The sequence below is a fragment of the Nothobranchius furzeri genome, chromosome 15, assembly GCF_043380555.1.
Source record: "Nothobranchius furzeri strain GRZ-AD chromosome 15, NfurGRZ-RIMD1, whole genome shotgun sequence".
Taxonomy (NCBI): domain Eukaryota; kingdom Metazoa; phylum Chordata; class Actinopteri; order Cyprinodontiformes; family Nothobranchiidae; genus Nothobranchius; species Nothobranchius furzeri.
In genome coordinates this window covers 47812578-47832110 of record NC_091755.1, presented here as the reverse complement: position 1 = coordinate 47832110, position 19533 = coordinate 47812578, and the positions used below count along the sequence as shown (strand labels likewise).

The following is a 19533-nucleotide window of genomic DNA, read 5'->3' as shown; positions in this document are numbered from 1 at the left end:
CGTTTCGATGATTTTATTTTTGCAAATTAGCAGAATTTTCCCAAAGTGAAGAAACCAGCAGATTCCACGGAAGCATCACTTCGACGGAAACTTGCGTGACATCAATTAAACAAACAGAAAAAACTGGTATTAAAGGCTTTTAATAGATATTTAGTATTGTTTATAGATCAATAATACATGTAAACATCACTGGGTAACATTTTCTTTGTCAAACTTATCAGGTTTCAAGTACATATTATTAAAGTATTTCTACGTCCCCACCTCTTCATCACCGCTGGAAAGGTTTCTGCTGCTTTCAGTCCATCGTTATTGATCCCATCTCATTCCTGGGAATTCTGCTGTCACGTGTCCTTGAGCAACACACTTCGCCTGACTGTGGTCGGGGTCAAATGGGAGCTTCAGCTTGTCAGACGGCCCCCGGGGTGAATATGTTGATTCTCGTCTTTATCCGACTTAACCGGGAAGACTCCTTTGAGATTAGAGACCTCTTTTACTCAGGGAACCCCTCCCCCGAGCCAGAGATCAGCGGACTCAACGGTCTCCTTTAACACACGCTGATCTCGGCCTGGAGCTTCGGGGTCGGGTTAGGGTTTCTGCGTGTATCTGCTTGGTTTTGATTGCGAAGGCTGGTCTCCATCTGGAAAGGCGCCGTTCACATGTGCATGTCCTGACTTGCATAACGACTTTGATTCTCAGCAAATGGAAGATTAATAGACTAAAGATAAATTCACAGAATAATCCCATCATGCAGTTGAGTATTTTGCAGAAAACTTTGGTTTAGTCTCAACAAAACAAAAAATCTTCATCTCTGTTCCAAAAAAAAAAACTATTAGCAAAGCTTCAGTCTAGTTATAAAGCCAAACGTTATTTTTTTCTGACCATAATAGTTTTACAGGTCAAAAACGATCAGGAGCTGAACTGTTATGGTGCGTTAAAATGACCTGAGGTCACAGAACTGACTTGTATTTTATAGTCGAGGTTTTCCACCGAGTCACTAAACATCTAACCCTCCGTTTGGTCTGAACGAAGAGAAGATGTCGGCGTTTGTTCCGGTGAACGAGACCCTCTGAAGAGGCTTTTCTAACCCCTGACGTGTTCTACTTCATCCCGCTTGGATCAGCTCGTTTCCATGAAGAAGAAAACGAGCAACAGAACCTGTTCTGAAGCAGGAACCAGAAGCTCTAAACTAAACATCAACAGCTCGTCGTTACATTCAACAGTCATTTATACAGAGACGGTTATCGCAGCTGAGGAAGGTTCCCTTTACATTTGCATCGCTGTTTTTCGTTCAGTAGAACAGTTTGATTCACATTAGCACTGGTCTGCAGCCCAGGACGGCGGCTCGCCTCCACATCTCATCCCTCAGCAGATTAAAACCAAGTTTTCATGCAAAGAAACAAGAAATGTAAACTAAAACAAACCTAAATGATGTTAATTACAACTAAGTCCCGGGAAAGTTGGGGTGTTCTTTAAAGTTGAACAAAATGAAAACACAAATGCGGCACAAAGGCTGCGGGTTTGAATCCCAGCTGTACTCCTGTTTCAGGTTGGCTATGTTGTCCCCGGGTGTTTGACCGGCTGTCTTCTCGTGTTAAACGTCCCCCGTCCCAGCTCACGCGGGACCTGTAAGGGCTCTCCAGCCGGCTGGACTACTGCAGCGGTCTTTTGACTGGTCTTCCCAAAAAAGCTGTGAAGCAACCGCAGCTTATTCAGAATGCTGCTGCTAACAAGAACCAAGAGAACCGAGCACATCACTCCTGTTCTTCCATCTCTGCACTGGTTACCAGTAAACTACAGAACCAACTTAAAGTGCTCCTACTAGTTTATAAATCACTCAGTGGCATGGAGCCAGAATACGTGTCAGATCTCCTTCCTGTATCTACGCCCAGCAGGACTCTGAGGTCCTTGGGAAACAGTCAGCTGGTAGAACCGGGTCAGAACCAAACAGGGTGACGCTGCTTTGAGCTACTATGCAGCTCACAGATGGAACCAGCTTCCTCGTGACCTCAGATGTTCCCCGACTCTAGAAACTTTTAAATCAGAATCAGCCTTTGAATAAATGTTCTGATGCTGCACCTTCTGCACCGTAACCTTTAACTTTGTTTTTTTTCTGATTCTTAAAGAGCAAGTCACCCCCTACCAGAGTCTTACTCCACTCCCACTTCCTGTTTGAAAAAGGCAACAAATGCTGTTGCCTAGCAGACCGAGAGGGCGGAGCCGCTAACAAATACACACACACACAGGCTCACAACGACATTGTGACATCATATGGTACCAGCTAACGTTCTAGGGTACCTCTTAGCCAATAGCGATGGCAGATTTAAATTCAAATGCAGTGCAGAGTTTTTACCTGACAACGGCACAACGCTGACAGTTTTAGGCAGAAGATTTAATTTGAACTAAAATGCACTAAAGTGCAAAACTATTGACGACACGTGTCTGCAGCACGATTAGACACGCATTTATGTAGTTTATCAGAAAAAAAGTAATTTGGGAGTGACTTGCTCTTTATATGTGAAATAATTTGTGTGTTTGATTAGATTTAAATTAATTTGTGCATTTAAAGGTTGATTGTGGAACAATTAAAGCTGTCTTTTCTAAATATAATCCCTCCACAGGGAGGTGTGCAGAATGAAGGTGCAGTTTTTTATTCAAAAGCTTCAACTGAAAAATAATCAAACGTTTATTTGGATGAGTTTATGTTTACATCTACCAGCCAGTAGAGGTCACTGTTGCTGGTAACAGTCTGGCACAGCGAGGCTGGCCCTGTGGAAAACAAGTCAAGCAGCTGCTTCTGAGCCCAGAAGACGTCGTTAACCTTCTCAGAAGAGGAGCGACCATAAAAGATCTAAAACCAGGGTGAGTTTGGGCGAAGCCTGCAACAGACGGACCAAATTAAACATTTATCAGCGGAGAGCCTGGAATCCCGACGGCTGGAAACCTTGCTCTATTGTTGCAACCACAACCTAGATGTCGCGTTGGTGTTCGTGTTCCATATTCAACCTTTATTGTGCCGTCACCTCGACTTTAGAGTTCACGCTATTCTCGCTAACGGAAAGCACGTTGAATTACCTGTGTGTGTGTGTGTGTGTGAACTGCTTTGCTCATTCAGTGCAGAAAACTTTTCAGCTCTTTAACACAAACATTTATGGAAAGGTTTGCTCTACAGATTAGGAAATAATCCAGGTTTCATCTGAGTCAGCCTTAAAGAACCTCCCAACGTTTTAACTCGTGTGCATTTAAAACACATTAAAATCTGTCGTTTTTTAACAGCTGAAGCCTGCGACTAGCATCTTAACCCGTGTGTGTGTGTGTGTGTGAGGGACCACTGCAGTATTTCTGATATAAATACGGTTACTGGATCCTGTACAGGTCGTGTTCACGTTACCAGGTTGAACACACTCATGCAGAAAAACACGACGTATTCAGACTTCCAGAGTAACACAGAACATGGCTTCTCCTTGGAGGTTCCACAAGACCAACATTAAAGAGTAAATGGAAACAGTCTTCTTCAGCCTTTTAATAAGACGTACTCACCTGGGAAGACACCTGTCCCTCCAGCTGGGAGACGCTTTCACCTGGCGACTCGGATTACAGTCTATAAAAGCTTCGTACTTATTGATCTGTCCTGTGGTTCTATTATTTTGTCCTGAGCAGAAACATCTAGACAGGAGATTAAAATGGGATTTTACCTGCAGAGGCTAACAAGGTGACACCACTGGTGATGTCACACACCTTGCTGCTGTGGGTCTTTACACTAGAGTGAAAATGGAAGACGCAACCAGATTGAATCATCTGTAACGTGTGCTGCTCTCTCATTGGTCGTGCAGCTGATTAGACTCATCAGTAGTCCCGGATCCTGAATGAAACAGCACTCCCTGTCCTGTCAGTTCCCTTTAGCGCCTCCTTCAGCTGACTCCTCCTCCTGAGGCTGTAGGAGCTGCTGGCTCCTCCTCCTCAGCGGACTGCTGGCTGTAAACACACAGACGGCTTGGGTGAGACACACCTGAGGGCCCGAAGTCCTTAGGTGGTTCAACAAACCAACACGACCTTCCAGATAGAAGTTCTGGTTCCCTCAGTGAGCTCGGACTTAACCCGCCATGAGCAGGAAACTCTGATGTCACAAAGGTAAGTCAACCCTGAGTTTCTCTGCCTGGAGATGAAGTCATCAATACCTGCGGTCACCATAGCAACCGCATCTAAACAGAGCCGCCCACCAGAGAATGCCGTCACGTTTGACCTGAACCAGGAAAGGCTCCGTGGATTCAACGCGGCTTTTTATTCATTTTACATCGTTTTAGTACTTAAAATCCCCAAATTCCTGTTTTTTTTTAATTCCTTCGGTCCCCCTCTGGACCAAAACTCACTCATATGTGTGACCCGGTCCAAGAAGGCAGCAGGGGGTCAGTATCGGGAATCAGGTTACAAAAGAAAACATGACAGGTGTGTGTGTGTGTGTGTGTGTGTGTGTGTGTGTGTGTGTGTGGTTTAAGATAAATGAGTCAAGGTGATGAAAGGAATAAAAGGATCTGGGAATCTGACCTCATCCCATCTAAAAGAGAAAATCCCTCCTGACGTGATCAAAGGAATTCCGACTCCAGATCAGTCAGAACGGACAGAAGAGGAGTCTGGTTGTTAGGTGTGTGTTACCGTGACAACCTCACACACTCCATCCTGCGTGTGGGACTCACCTGCGTCGCGCCAGGCTGTCGGCCTCGCAGCTTCCTTTTCAAGCTGAATCTCCGGCAGACTAAAGATGGACGACGCTGAAACGTTCGGAGCAAACGTTTGACATCAAAACCACGACATCACCAGCAGAGAGCCGGGCGGCGCTTAAACTTACTGTCAGGAAGTGACATCACTCTGTTTCCAAGATCACTGAAGTAGCTGTGTTTCATGGCCTCTTCTGCTGACTTCCTCTTCTTCCCTTCAAACTAAAGTTCAACAGAGACTTGCTTCTTCATCTTAGAATCGTTTCAAACATCCAGCAATAAAACAGAAACGGTGAGGCGTTTACTGACCTGCAGGAACGCCGACAGCAGCTCCACCCCTTCAGTGCTGAGCCTGAACACGAAACAAACAAACCTCCAGGTCATCGACAACACGGCGTGATGACACACGAACACTAGACCCCAGAGGGAGGTGCTGGTACCTGGGGGTGTGCTTGATCAGTCTCTCAGCTCTGTACTGAGGGAAGTTAAAGGTCACAAAGTCCTTGTTTGAACTGACCCCAGGCCAGCTCTTTTCAGTTGGAGTACCTACACACAAAGTACACACGGCTCAAACCGACGGATGGGGAGAGCTGATTGGCTCTCAGTGATGATGAAACAGATGACGATTGGCTTACCCAGAAGTTTAAAAATAAAGTGAAGCTCCTCCTCCACTGTAGATCCAGGAAACAGAGGACGACCCGTCACCATCTCGTAGAAGATACAACCGACCCCCCTAAAGGGGACAGACAGAGAGGTGGGTGGAGGACAGAATAAAAGTTTCGTTCACACGTATCCGAATAAAGACGTAAAATAAAGTAAATATAGATGTGATATTAACTCGTTCACTGCCAATGTTTTTACTGTGTGGATGTCGGACGAGCCCCCGCACCGTGAGAACAAACATCTCAGCTCTAAAGCCGATCGTCATCCGCGTACGTCACGCGACACGTGATCAGGAAGCAGAACATCCATGTGTTAGGAGATCGTTTTGGGCTGCTGCTGTAAAAAAAGTGAGGCGCGAACCGGAAAAGCTTCTGCCGATCACAATTCAACAACGGATTACGAAAGAACGGATAACGCTCGAAACGCGCGGATTCTTCCTGATGTAAGAGGCGAGTCTCCGCCTTGTTTTGGTTGTTTTGGCGTCAACATCATCCTAGCGCGCAACGTTCTGTAACTCTTAAAAAAACAGTAAAAACGGCAAGAAACGCTGGCAGCGAATGAGTTAAACATACACACACACCTATATATTTCCTTTAACACAGAATGTGCTACTACTAGTTCATAAGTTGAATTAACGTCAGATTCACGCAGATAAAGACAATAATGTTTATTTTGTTAAGAAACGGAATGTCTGCTAAGAAATCGCAATGTATGCAGCCGTAGAAACACTTCTTGCTATGTGTGTGTGTGTGTGTGTGTGTGTGTGTGTGTGTGTGTGTGTGTGTGTGTGTGTGTGTGTGTGTGTGTGTGTGTGTGTGTGTGTGTGTGTGTGTGTGTGTGTGTGTGTGTGTGCTCTGTCTTCTCCATCCCCAGTGAGTCGTGGAGGATGGCTGCTTATACTGAGCCAGGATCCTCTGGAGGTTTCTTCCTGTTAAAAGGGAGTTTTCCTCTCCACTGTCGCTACATGCTTGCTCAGTATGAGGATTGCTGTACAGACTCTGACACGAGTCAGTGACTCGATGCAACCTGTTGGGTTCCTTATATAGGAAGCTTGTTACTGATTGGCTTAATGATCTGACCTGTGTTGGGATGTTTACTGTGTGAAGGTCCTTGAGTCGACCATCTGGTGCTAGATGTAAACATGTAATCAATCACAAAACTGGTTTCAAAGGCCTCCTGCAGTGAAATTTATGACCTTTGATGTTTTTATAAACCATCACAACACGTGCACGTGTCAGTCAGCAGCCTACTGAGCCGTTTCTTCTTCACCCACAAAGTCCCACTCGTACCTGCACCCTGTATGAAACCGTGGGACGGTCTTCACTAAACCACAGAAGAAAAACACACGTGTGCCGCTATTTACTGCAAAACTGCCGTTAGGTAACCGGCCTACCAACATTTCAGGGATGACACCAGAAACGCTGCTGGATGCTGAAACCTAGGAAAACCTGCTTCTCCTTTTCTGCCCCAGACGTCTGAAATCATCTCCAGAATGAGGCCGACTCTTCACTCTCTAGCCGGGCTTAAAGGCCTCTCAGGTACCGCTCAACGCTCTACCTCATCCTGTGCACACACGTCAACATCTGCTCTTTCCCTCTGTGACTGTGTCACCATGGTAACCAGGACTCCCTGAAAGAAGAGACCCCGCATCTCAAGAGGACAAAACAGTTAGATGTTTAGCTCTTAGATGGTAAAAGACCACAGGAGGTTCTGTTAATGACCCAGAAGTCATCGTTTAATGGCTGACTGTGTGTATTACGTAGTACTTGATACTACAGCCCAGTACCACATGTCGATGTGAGTGGAGTAGTCTGTGCTGCCAAGCAGGATGTCCGGCGGCCGGTACCACAGAGTCACCACCTCGTTAGAGTACGTCTTTGTTGGGATGGACTTTGCTCGAGCCAAACCTGCAAGAAAGACACACCCCTTCGTTACATCATCACAATGACATCACTCAGTCTGTTTCACAACACGCTTAACGACCAGTTAACCGCAGCACGGTGGCGCACAGCTGATGTTGGCCACCCACCATGGGTCAAGGGTCAAGGGGCGTTTTGGTGCAATTGGCAGAAACCAAATAAAGTTTTTATATCAGATTTAACTGTTGAATTGGGATGAAAAGCAGCGATGGTAAAAGTTTAGCTCGTGTGTTTTTGGAGCAGGTGCCTGGAGAAAGCCCACTCATGCACGGGGAGCAAATGTTAACAGGTGTTGAACCGGCAACCTTCTCACTGAAAGGCTGCCGTCCAACAAACGTCCCCGGAAAATACTAAAAACTCATTCATAAATACTCATCGTAGCATCCACACCAACCATCCTCACCCCGGTTTCCACACTGCAAGCATCAGCGGAGTGAAGCGGCTCAAAAGCGGTCCTTTTCACGCCGGGAGAGTGACGTCGCGGCTTCCTCGCTGTACTCGCGACATTCTAAAATCCCTCGAGACGTCCGGCACCTTCCTCATCGAGAGATCGCAACCCCCGCGGGGAATCACACCGTTGCACTTCTCGAAAGAATCAAAGCCGTTCGGTCACACGCGCTGACCTAAGTTTTAACAACGTGGCATTTTATTTTGAAAATAACCGGGGATTTTACACTGAAAGCATGTGTGGTTTCCTGTCTCGCACTATGTGAACTGCGGAAATCGACGTGTCCCAGAAGCGGTTCGTGGAAGAAATAGAACTCGATCCTATCTTGCGCGGCCGCGCCGCGCAAGATAGGATCGAGTTCTATTTCTTCCACGAACCGCTTCTGGGACACGCCGGAAAATTGTCGCGGCTGGTTTGAAACACTCCATAGACTACAACTGGATTCTATTTGAAGCGGCGCCGCTTCGCTGATGCTTGCAGTGTGAAACCGGGGTTACAGTCGACCTGCCACCCGGCAGGAAACGAACCGAAGTCTGCCAGCTTGAGCTCCCCCCGCTCGTTGATCAGCAGGTTCTGAGGTTTCAGGTCTCGATGGAGAACTTTCCTCCGGTGACAGTAGGACAAACCTCGCAGCAGCTGGAAAAGAAACAGCTGGAGACACACAAGAGCTCAGGTTGTCCAGCTTGAAACAGAAGTAGGTGACATAAAGAGGTGTGGCAGCAGTTGTGGCTTATTCTGATTTAATGTGTAAAGGTCAGAGAGGGTTGGGCCAGGGCGCACGCATGTGTGTGTGTGTGTGTGTGGCACAGGCACCGTACTGCGTAGGACTGGATCTGTCTAGCATTCATTAAGTCTGGGTATTCCCAGTACTTCCTGGAACGTTACGTGTGTGCTCCGACGAGGACAATAGGAGTATATCGGACTAGCGTTGTTCTGCGGTTAGCATTACCACAAACAGAAAAGTGGGGATATGCATGTTTAAGTGTGTGTGTGTGTGTGTGTGTGGGGGGGGGGGGGGGATGAGGTGTTAAACCAGCTTTCCTGAGAACGAACCGCTACTCTGTGGCCTTTACATCATTAATCACTGTTTACACGGGAAGCAGGACGTAGACGGCGCAGACTTCCCGGTGCGTGTGACATAACAAGCTGTGGTTTTAAAGAGCAAGTCACCCCCAGATCAACTTTTTTTTGCTGATAAACTATATAAACTAGTGTCTAATCGTGCTGCAGACATGTGTAGTCAATAATTTGGCACTTCAGTGCATCTTAGTTAAAATTTAAATATTCTGCCTAAAACTGTCAGTGTTGCGCCGTCGTCAGGGAAAAATTCTGTTTTGTATTTGAATGTAAATCTGCCACCGCTATTGGCTAAGAGGTATGCTATGATGTTAGCTGGTACATTATGATGTCACAATGCCATTGTGAGCCTGTGTGTGTGTGTATTTGTTAGCGGCTCCGCCCTCTCGGTCTGCCAGGCAACAGCATTTGTTGCATTTTTCAAACAACAAGTGGGAGTGAAGTACATTTTTTGTAGGGGGTGACTTGCTCTTTAAACTCCAGAGCCACAGCCGGACGTACCTTGACGTTGTGAATGTGGATGGTGTTTCCACAGTCATCCAGATACTGTTTTAGATCTTTGTCCTGAAAGGTAGAGTCAAACAAGCGAGGCTGTTTGCAACTTTTCCAAACATCAAAAGCACTTTTGAGTAGAGTGGCGTCTTCTCACCAGATACTCAAACACCAGCGTGAGGGACTTCTGCGTGTGGATGATGTCGTGAAGAGTCACGATGTTGGCGTGTTTCAAATCCTTCAGCAGAGACACTGAGTGCAAATGACAAGAACATACCATCTTCAGCGTTTAATAGGTGAACTCTGGTGTTTTGGTATGTTTCACCTCTCATTCACGCGTTTCTACGGAGAAAACCTCCTGCGCTCCTCTAGCAGCACTTCAACTCTTCCACTGCTGTCATTCACTCTTCTTTCTTGGGTAAAGATGCAACACTGACATTTCATAAAGGCTCAGGGAGTAGAGCGGGTTGCCCGGTGATCGGAAGGTTGCAGGTTCGATCCCGGTTACCGACAGATAATTCTGCACCTTACCCGCCTTGCCTTCTGGTGGTGGTCGGAGGGACCGGTGGCGCCTCGTCTCAAGAAGGGCAGCTGTGGCTACAATGCAGCTCATCGCCATCGGTGTGTGAATGGGTGAATGATACACTGTAGTGTAAAGCGCTTTGGAGTCCTCTGACGGGTCATTTATATTATCATCTCCGCAGAAAACACAAGCTTGACTGAGGTACATGGTAAATGGCCTGTATTTGATATGGCACCTTCTAGAGTCCTGGAACCCCCCAAGGCGCTTTACAACACAATCAGTCATTCACCCATTCACACACTGGTGGGGATGAGCTACACTGTAGCCACAGCTGCCCTGGGGCGCACTGACAGAGGCGCAACCTGTCCCTCCGACCACCACCAGCAGGCAACGTGGGTTAAGTGTCTTGCCCAAGGACACAACGACAGCGACAAACTGAGCGGGGCTCGAACCTGCAACCTTCCGATTACGGGGCGAGCACTTAACTCCTGTGCCACCGTCGCCCACTGAGGTGAAGAGTTGCTTCTGCTAATCAAGAGCCTCGACGCCTCGGTCCTGCCCCGGCCGCCTTGGAGATACGTCATCAGTTTCCACCACGGTGTGCTCCGATGTTCATGTGCTGCAGAGGCGTCCGTCCACCGTCTGTTAGCCATTCGTTAGCACAGAATACAGCACAGTACTTTCAAATGGATACTTCAAATGGAAGTAGCCAGCAGCTACTTCAGGGGCAAATTTCCATTTTAAATGTAAGTCAACGAATTGCTTTTTAGATCCAAAGCAGTTAGCTGTGCGTGGTTAGTTGCTTAGCAGTTGCAGCTTCAGTGGCTAGCGGGTAGTAACCAGTAAAAACACAATTACATAAGTAAAAGGCTCGTTATACATCTATATGGAAACGTGTATGCATAAAATGACTGTGTGTGCCACGTGGATCGGAGCCGCGGTCACGAGATGCACGTCTGTTCCATTTAGTGTCCTCGTAACCAAGGCGCCTGACATTTGACACTGAGAAACACCCTAAGAGGCACTCCTGTGTAAATTCCCGTGTGCAGTCGGAAGCCAATGTGGGCGGGGCCACGAATGCTAATTTTGCCTGTGGTGTAGAAGACACCGGCCTTTTCTGTCCTTTCTACAGCTATAGAGCTCCGGGAGTTGACGTCACTTCTCCCGGCATGCAACAGTTCAAATCGAAACGGCGCCATATTGGCAGGCAGAAGCCCGCAGCTGGGCTATTTGTTATTGTCAGAAAACAAAATCAAACTGTAAATATGGTAGATTCCTGTTGTGCCCCAGGATGCAGAACAGATGAGACAAGGGATGAGCCATCTACAGGATTCCCCAAGATCCGGAACGCCGCAAACGTTGGATCATCGCAATGAAACGCGCTAGCCTCCAGGCTAAAATGAAGCCGTGGGATCCCGAGAGTAAAGGTTTTCGCTTATGCAGCGACCTCTTCATATCAGGTACTTAAACCAATGTTTCCTCAACTGTGTATGGTATTTATTTTAAATGCTTTTATTACGATTCTTAGTGGGCTTCCTAAACTTATTTTGGCGTGGCTTTTTCTGTCTTATTACTCATAGCAACAAGTAAACGTCACGTAAAACGTTGCCTCGTGAGTTCTGCGTGCTGCCGTTTACGTGTTTTATGATCACAGCAATTAACCGGCTAAGCTGTATTTAATTTTTAAGCAATGGTTGATCAATTGTCAGATCACACATAAAAATCACTTTGGATTGCTATTATCTGTCTCACCGAGACAGATCTCAGACAGATCCTGAGACGCTCCTGCCTGACATATTTATTTTATTCACAGAAAAAAATTAGACTAGTGATTTCTCTTGGCGTTCAGTTTATACATTCTATCTAATAATTTCTGACTATATAAAACGATTTCTTCGGTTTTCAAGTGTGAAGTAACCTCCGATGGAGTAAAATCCAAGCCGATCCCGTTCATTTTGTTTACCTTTGTTGCCTGCCAACATGGCGTCTACGCTCTGAGAGTCACGTGACGTCCGGAGCTCTACAGCAGGCGATGCACGTGAAAGTCACAGCAAGTATTACACGGCGTCTCAGTGAACGAGACCTTTAAGCTCTGAGAGCAGGTTTCTGAGTCATGCTTGGTACACTCACGAGTCACGTGAATCTCTGACGTTCCCCTCCGTCCCGGGAGTGATTTGGGTCGTTGTCGCTTGTGAGCTGCTTTAAATAAATCGATAAATACTCCTACAGAATATTTTTATCATATCCTTTATATGAATCCCTTCACAGATGTGGAAGATGATGACTTATTCCTGACTCCAACCTGATAATCATCAGTCCTGATTGGTTGAATAAAAGCAGACGTGACCCCGCCCCCGTTACAAGTGAAAACTTTGGAGGAGGAACATAAAAAAAAAAACTCTGGTATGTCTATGTCCCAAATGCCTGAGATAATTCACTTAAGGGCCAAAGTCGCTGCTTCAGTACCACTAGTGTATGTACTGCCATAGTAGTACTCCAGTACCTTCTCTGATTGCCGTACACGGAGCTCCTTCTTCGTGTTCTAGTCGGATTTCCTTCAGAGCAACGAGGTTTTCAGTCAGTTTACTGCAGCCTTTGTACACCGTAGCGTAGGTGCCCTGCAGACATCCAGGTGTGACAAGTAAGTAACCGGTATGAATTCCCAACCCACCACTCACTCTTACTATTCACATTAGTGATGCATCATATGAAATGTTTGGGCCGATAACCGATTTTCTGACATTATCAGCAGATTTTGAATAGAATGAAAATGATTAAAGCTGAATTTACGTTATTATGTACACACACACACACCACACACATTTACGGTTCTGAGATGATTTCATTCACTGTTAACATGACTAAACAATTACACATCACCCCCCTCATCCTCTGAAAAAGGGCCAACAAATGGATTTAAGATGGAAAGAATATTGGTTGTTAATATCGGCCTGGTTTCATTTAGCGAACCGATACCGATATGTTATAAAATGACTAACACAGGCCGATACCGAATTCGATGCCGATATATTGTCCATCTCTAATTCGCATTGCCTTATGTGGATTATTGGTGCGATGTACCATTGTGCTTTTGAACGGTAATGAACCTGTGGTCGTGACCATTGGCCACAAAGTGGAAAGATGACGTCCTTGTTGGGGATGAGAACCAGAAACTCTGATATGGCCAAATGATTGAAAAAAAATATCACTACTCAGCTTCATACCTCAGCACCTAGGGGGAGCTAACGCAACAGTAAATACGGTTTGGCTAATAACGCCTAACCATTACTCCCACGGTGAAAAACGTAGCTCTGCGATCCCGGAAGATTCTGCATCACCTGACAAAGGCCACGCCCACTTGTCTCAACAAAGACAAACTTTTTAATGACCCCTCCTGCATAATACATTACAGAAAAAGTTCACAGGGAAATCGTTGTTTATCGTTCGCTTTGCGGTAAACGTGAAAATAGTCGTCTACCCCAAATTCCTGCATTCGCCGCCGATAGAAAATAAACGAGTTAGGAAAGCCACTCAGACCTCAGTCACACTGAAAGTTAGCGTTCGTGGACCCATCTGTGACGGGGAAGAACTTGTCTTGGCTAGCAGAAGCTAACAATTAGCATTAGTAGTGCCACATGGCAGAACTCCTTCAGGCTAGAGTTGTTTGTGGAGATAAAACATCAACGCTGCAGAACAAACCAACCACAGGCAAGATGTCCGAATATCAGGAAATAAGTCTCTAAATCCGGCCGTGTTCTGCTCACCTCTGCTCTGGCTAACTTCTACTTCCTTAACTTTTCTCCCCACAGACGTCGACTCACAAGGCATTCGTCTATTCCAGAGACCACTACAAATGTGAACCGGGGCTCTAAAAACCTGACATGGTGGTTCTGAAGGCTGGAACATCAGCAGACATTTGCGGATCACTTACCTCTCCCAGTTTGTCCAGTTTGATGTACGTCTCCAACTTCCCGAAGCCAATCTCCGACTGCAGACAAACACAACCCTGAGCTTAGCGAACGAGAAAATGAACGAGCGTAACCACTGAGCCAAGCCAACGTACCAGAGACACTCTGCGGAGCCGCCTGCTGATTGGCTGCTCCAACAAAGCTGGACCAATCACACTAAACTTCTCCAGGTAATCATCAGGAAGACGAATGTCGGCTGGTAAGGACAAACGTTTGTTGATGTCCTGTAAGACACACGATTACAAAGCACTTGAATCCCGGTGGGTCTTCACATTCACTCTGGTCACGGAAGGTCACACCGGTGCGCCGTCACTGCAGGAGAACCGTTACCATGACAACAAACTGAATTAAAACTGTCCCCGGAATGCTGTGCCCCAGCTCAGGGGCTGCACGTGTAACCAGGAAGAAGTCAGCAAACACTCCGTGAACGAGGGGTTTCCTGATCCTGAAAGCTTCAGCGGGAGGAAATCTCTTTGCACCTGCTCCTGGTGCATCAGCGGTTCACCTGCACCGGTCTCAGACGTACAGCGCTGACAGACGCGCTCCAAAGCCTAACCCTCTTCAACACCCTGTGGACTGTTCCTGGATAGTGAGATGCATCAGATACTAGTGATGCACCGATATGGAATTTTGGGGCCGATATCGATATCCGATATTAAGATCACTGTTATGGCCGATAATCGATATTTGCCGATATCGATATACTGACATCAATGCTTCTAAAATCTGCAGATTTTGTATTGAATGAAATTAATTAAGCTGAATTTACGTCATTATGTACACATACAACACACGCATTTATGGTTCTGAGATGATTTCATTCACTGTTCGCATGACTAAACGATTACACCCCCCCCACCCTCTGAAACAGGCAAACAAATGGAGACGAGATGGAAAAAATATTGGTTGTTTATATCGGCTCGGTTTTATTTATCGAACCGATACCGATATGTAAAAAAATGACTAACATCGGCCAACACCGACACTGATGGCGATATATTGTCCATCCCTATCAGATACGCCGTCCTGGTCAAAAATGATGCCACGATGCTGCGATGGGAATCTGTTTTGATTGTTTCAAGCACTTCTGTGACGCCTAAAGTTGAAAATATCTTCCGTCTGCATTAGTGACGCCACGAATCTTGCCATCTTATGTTTTTTTCCTCCATATCGACTGAATCTTCCCAAAACTCGGCTAACAGTCAGAGCAATCTCAAAAAACCTACAAAAGATAGAAAATACTCGTTTTACGTGACTCTTTGTTGAAGGTGTGTACAAGTCTACCACATGGTGTGTTGCAGGTGCATGACAGGTGTACTAAGGAGCAGTACCTCAGTGGAAATCTTTTTGTTCCTCAGTCGTACTCGCACTGGGCTCTGAACATCATCTGAAGAAGAAGCCAGATCACTTTCTCCATCAGAGTTCATCTTCGCATCTTCATGCACTATTTCTGAAAACACACTTTTAGAGTCACACACACACACACGTATAAAACACAAGTACAACGTTGCAAGTGTGTCCACGCGTGCTGAGACAGATTATTTATGGACAACTGAGACGTTTCCTTTTTGCAAGCATCCTAATTTGCGACAAGGCCGATCTGTGTAGCTGCAGCAATGTGGTGGATGAAACGCGTCGTGTTTGCGCCGGACGTACCCAGTCTGGTGGCGTGGTTCAAGTAAGAGCTCAGGCTGCGTCCCAGGCCTCTTGGCTTCCTGCTATATGTCTGCAGCAGCGACTGAACTGAAGAGGCTGATGCTCGGGCCTTCAGCGCTGCAGAGGACTGAAGAGATGGCATCTCTGATGGACGATGAATTGATAGAAGGAAGATGGAGATAGAATGCACGATGTAGATTAACAAGTCTAATAAATGAGCAACCAGGCAGCTTGAATGAAATGAATCCAGCCATCCATCAAACCATGTTTTTAATGTTCGTTACCCCAGATTCCTCTTTGGTAGCCTGGCGAGCCACCCTGTAAATGATAATATAGTCTGGCCACGCCCCCTTGCAAGAACCCAGCCGTGACTTCCAAGCTTTTTTGGCATGCGGCAGGACCAATCAGAGGACTGAACTTGAAGTAATAATCGCTGTGGACATCAGTAAACAAGGCCGTCAAACAGACGCGGTCAAAGACGCAAATACCACGTCCTTCTTCTGGAGTCAGACCAGACAAGGACGTCTGCTCTCGACTCGAAGAAAAACTCAAGGGTATATTGTTCAAGGCTGATGCCAAAGACGTTTCCAACTAGCACTGTTTCTGAGCCGACGCCATCTTTGAAGTTTTTTTGTTGTCACGGCTCTGGTGCTGAGCCCGCCCAACAAACAGAACGTTGTGATTGGTAAGACAGAAAACTGTTGGGACCAATGGTAGACCTGCCGGGGCGACAACGGAGCGTGGTTGTACCGACCTGCAGAGGAAAACCTTTTTGCTGCTGCTACGGGTTGTCCAGAGCTCAAGGCTATTTTAGTGTTTTAATATAATTACAGAATTTAGTTATTTCAAGTTAATAATGAACATTCACACTTTCATCAAATTTAGTGGTGGTGTCCCTCAGGGTTTAGCGTTTGGTCCAATATTCTTTTTTTTTATGCTTCCACTGGGTCAAAATATTAGAATCACTGGATACATTTCCATTTTTACGCGTATCGAGAAAGCGGCTGAGTTAGAAGATTCCTCCAGTTTAGCACCTGTTCGACTCCAGAACTGAATCTAACGTCACAATTCTAACTCCTAAAGCTCTAAAAGGTCAAGCTTCTTCTACTGGAGAACTGCTGGTTCCAGATGTTCCCAACAGAGCACTTGGCTCTAGGCCTGCAGATGTACCGTCCACCAGTACCTACTCAGCTCAGCTTGACTCGGTTCGGCTCAGCTCCAAGACATTTCCATTACAATTAGGTAGGTACTTGCCTTGAAGTGGTCCTGGGCGTAACAAGCTGCAAATGTGACATGAGAGACTATCAGCCAAAGGTCGGCAAGCGAGAAGAGTCATTGATTGGCTAGAGGGTGGAGTCACTGGTTGGCTACAGGGCGGGGGTTACTGGTCGCTCCAGAGTCTTCAACCTTTCTGGGCCTCTTCTTCTTTTCAATGCTACCACGTTTGACATTGTTGCGTCATTTTTGCGTTGAGTACAGATAAAATGGCCTGTATTTGATATAGCGCCTTATAGAGTCCTAGAACACCCCAAGGCGCTTTACAACACAATCATTCACACACACATTCACACGCTGGTGGGGATGAGCTACGATGTAGCCACAGCTGCCCTGGGGCGCACTGACAGAGGCGAGGCTGCCGAGTACAGGCGCCACCGTCCCTCCGACCACCACCAGCAGGCAACGTGGGTTAAGTTAGGGCTGGGCGATAGGGCCTCAAATCTATATTGCGATATAATCTGAAGCATGTGCGGTAACGATATATATTGCGATATATTTTTTCCTCTGTTTATATGTAGAAATGACATGCTTTTAAATATCTGCACATCTTAGTGACGTCATGTGTTGTCGCGATATCGCGGTATTGCGATATAGGAAAAACTCTATCATTACCCAATTTTATATCGTTTCTACCTTATATCGTTATATTAAGTGTCTTGCCCAAGGACACAACGACAGTGACAGACTGAGCGGGGTTCGAACCTGCAACCTTCCGATTACGGGGCGAGCACTAAACACCTGTGCCACCGTCGCCCACAATCACCTTTGGAACTCTGGGGTCCGCCCACAACCCCAGCCACTAAAGATGTTTCCCAGGTGCATCAAAAACCACCCACACCACGTCGAGCCGACGCGAATCAGGGTCATGCTGTTGATGTAAACGTAACCAGTACCTTCGGATCAGGCATTCACAAAGATTTACTAAATCATTCCGGGGGATCTAACCACAGATGAGACTTGCCTGAGTCGCTGTGTGATGTCGCTTCCTTGGTGATGTCATTACCCTCTTCACCCCTAGGCCTGCCTCTTCCCCGTGTGACTGACAGCTGCCGTTTGATTTTTCTCATCCGCTCCATGAAAAGCAACCGGTGGTGATGAAGGTGTGATGCTGATGGAAGGAGGGGCTTCCCACCTGGAGAAAACCAAACACCTGGAAAGGTAACCCCATCTCATCATTGACCAAGTTAAATAATAAATGACCAGCACTTGTCTAGTGTCTTTCTGAGGCAGAGGACTCCAAAGTGCTTTACACTACTGTTCATCCATTCATCACGTGGTGATGAGCTACAATGTAGCCACAGCTGCACCGGGGCACATTGCCATTCGGGCAATAATGACTTCAGTATGTGCAGCTACAGCTGGTTTGCAGGCGAGTTGCAGGAAACAAAGCAGCAACATCAACAGGACGGGAGAGCCTGCCACCATGAACCAGTCTAAGCCCGGTGATCTACTTGAGCTGAGCATCTGCTTTCCTAGGTGACCACCTAGCCTAGAGCCGGTGTTACGACTATCCGTGCTACCCGTCGATACACGCGCAGACCGACTTCTACGTCACAGGCTGGTCACCTGAAGAGACGCGCTACCTCGGGAAGTTGTTATATTACTGCTTGTTGTATGTTTACCTGACATTTAGCTTGTTAATATCGTTATTATACTGTAAACAAGAAATTTCTCCCATTGCTTACAGTCAATCATGAAATCATGACAAACGCAGTCTATTTTAATAAATAAATCACCACAAACACCGTTTCTTATGTATTTTTATGCATGATTTAAAATAAACCGCGCTTAATAAGCACGTTACTACACCGTAAACAGGAGTGGAACGGTCGTAACACGCTGCGGTAGGAATATTCGACCAGGAAGCACGGATAGTCCGAACGCCGGCTCTGCTCCACGCGGACAGATCCTCATGTATGCTCCTCCACAACCATCTCACCGTTCACACTAACATTTAAATGTTCACTAGACTTCATTAAAATAAAAATAAGACATTTTTCCTCATTTCAGTAAAAATCTGTAGAAACTATAAATGGATCCAAACTGCCTAAAAAGGACATGGGGAGGACTTGTCCCCCCCGCAACCCCCCAAAATAACGTCCTTGGGTCCAAAGTCAAGTGAAAGGAAGGTCTGCAGGTCATTTGGAGGTCAAGGTCCCAGAGTCTGGCTCAGGGCCCAGGGGCCACCATCCTAGATGTTTCGCCTGCTCCAGCACACCTGGTGGAGGCTCCACCAGGTGTGCTGGAGCAGCTGATGCAGAGCCTCTCCTCCACGACTGGAGATGGGAGACTCCTGGGTGAAGTTTCCAGTCAGGGATGGGTTGGGTCTCCATGGATCCGCTGGGTTTCGGACCAGCATCCTCCAGCAGAACCACGCAGCCTGGCCGTGCACGCTGCGTGATCTTCTCCCCACAGCTAGCGTGCGTCTCCGTCTACGTCTCGTTCGCCTGCATCGGGCTCCGTGTATTTCCTGCAGGGCTCCGTTAGGTGAGGCGGTTACCGGCGCACTCAGCGGGGGGTTACTACTCACCGGCAGCGTGGAGCCCGGTCCGTCACGGTCGGACCCAGCCTACCGGATCGTCCGTGGTTCGGTTCAGTCTGAACAAGTCCGGGGTTGCTCCATCTCCCAGTAATCTGCCGCCATGTTGCTGCTTCACCGCTGCGTCGTGACGTCACGGGTGTCGGCCGCTTTTGATGCTTGAGCTTGTAAAACATCAACAGTCGCGCCTCCTCCCGAGGCTGCTCCGGTTTTATTTGTTTCGTTGAGTTTTTAAATAAAATAAAATAAACTGGGGTT

General features: G+C 46.8%; 1 protein-coding gene across 2 annotated transcripts; it reads right to left on the bottom strand.

Annotated features, from left to right (window-relative positions):
- Positions 1-124: 124 nt before the first annotated feature.
- cdk16 (cyclin dependent kinase 16) lies at positions 125-19401 on the bottom strand. 2 transcript variants are annotated; one of them, XM_015968768.3, is made up of 17 exons: positions 19267-19401; positions 17698-17886; positions 15459-15602; positions 15134-15252; positions 13898-14026; positions 13766-13822; positions 12338-12452; positions 9469-9563; positions 9321-9383; positions 8270-8393; positions 7162-7282; positions 5348-5445; positions 5153-5258; positions 5022-5064; positions 4844-4934; positions 4692-4766; positions 125-3972 (listed from the first exon to the last, which is right to left on the bottom strand). In XM_015968768.3, the coding sequence occupies exons 2-17, from the start codon at positions 17810-17812 to the stop codon at positions 3887-3889; spliced, it is 1581 nt and encodes a 526-aa protein (XP_015824254.1). In that variant the 5' UTR covers positions 17813-17886; positions 19267-19401; the 3' UTR covers positions 125-3886. The 2 variants fall into 2 exon arrangements, with proteins under 2 accessions (XP_015824254.1, XP_015824253.1); XM_015968767.3 differs by having other exon boundaries at positions 17698-17868; positions 19267-19399.
- Positions 19402-19533: the final 132 nt, after the last annotated feature.

What these genes read in the sequence shown, in the direction of transcription:
- cdk16 (XM_015968768.3), bottom strand. Translation starts at nt 17,812, where the DNA reads ATGGAGCGGATGAGAAAAATCAAACGGCAGCTGTCAGTCACACGGGGA. An exon ending in TCCACTCACATCGACATGTG is followed by an intron (nt 5,446 to 7,161) that starts GTACTGGGCTGT and finishes TGTCCCCTTTAG; the next exon opens with GGGGGTCGGTTGTATCTTCT. An exon ending in CTTTATTTTTAAACTTCTGG is followed by an intron (nt 5,259 to 5,347) that starts GTAAGCCAATCG and finishes CTTTGTGTGTAG; the next exon opens with GTACTCCAACTGAAAAGAGC.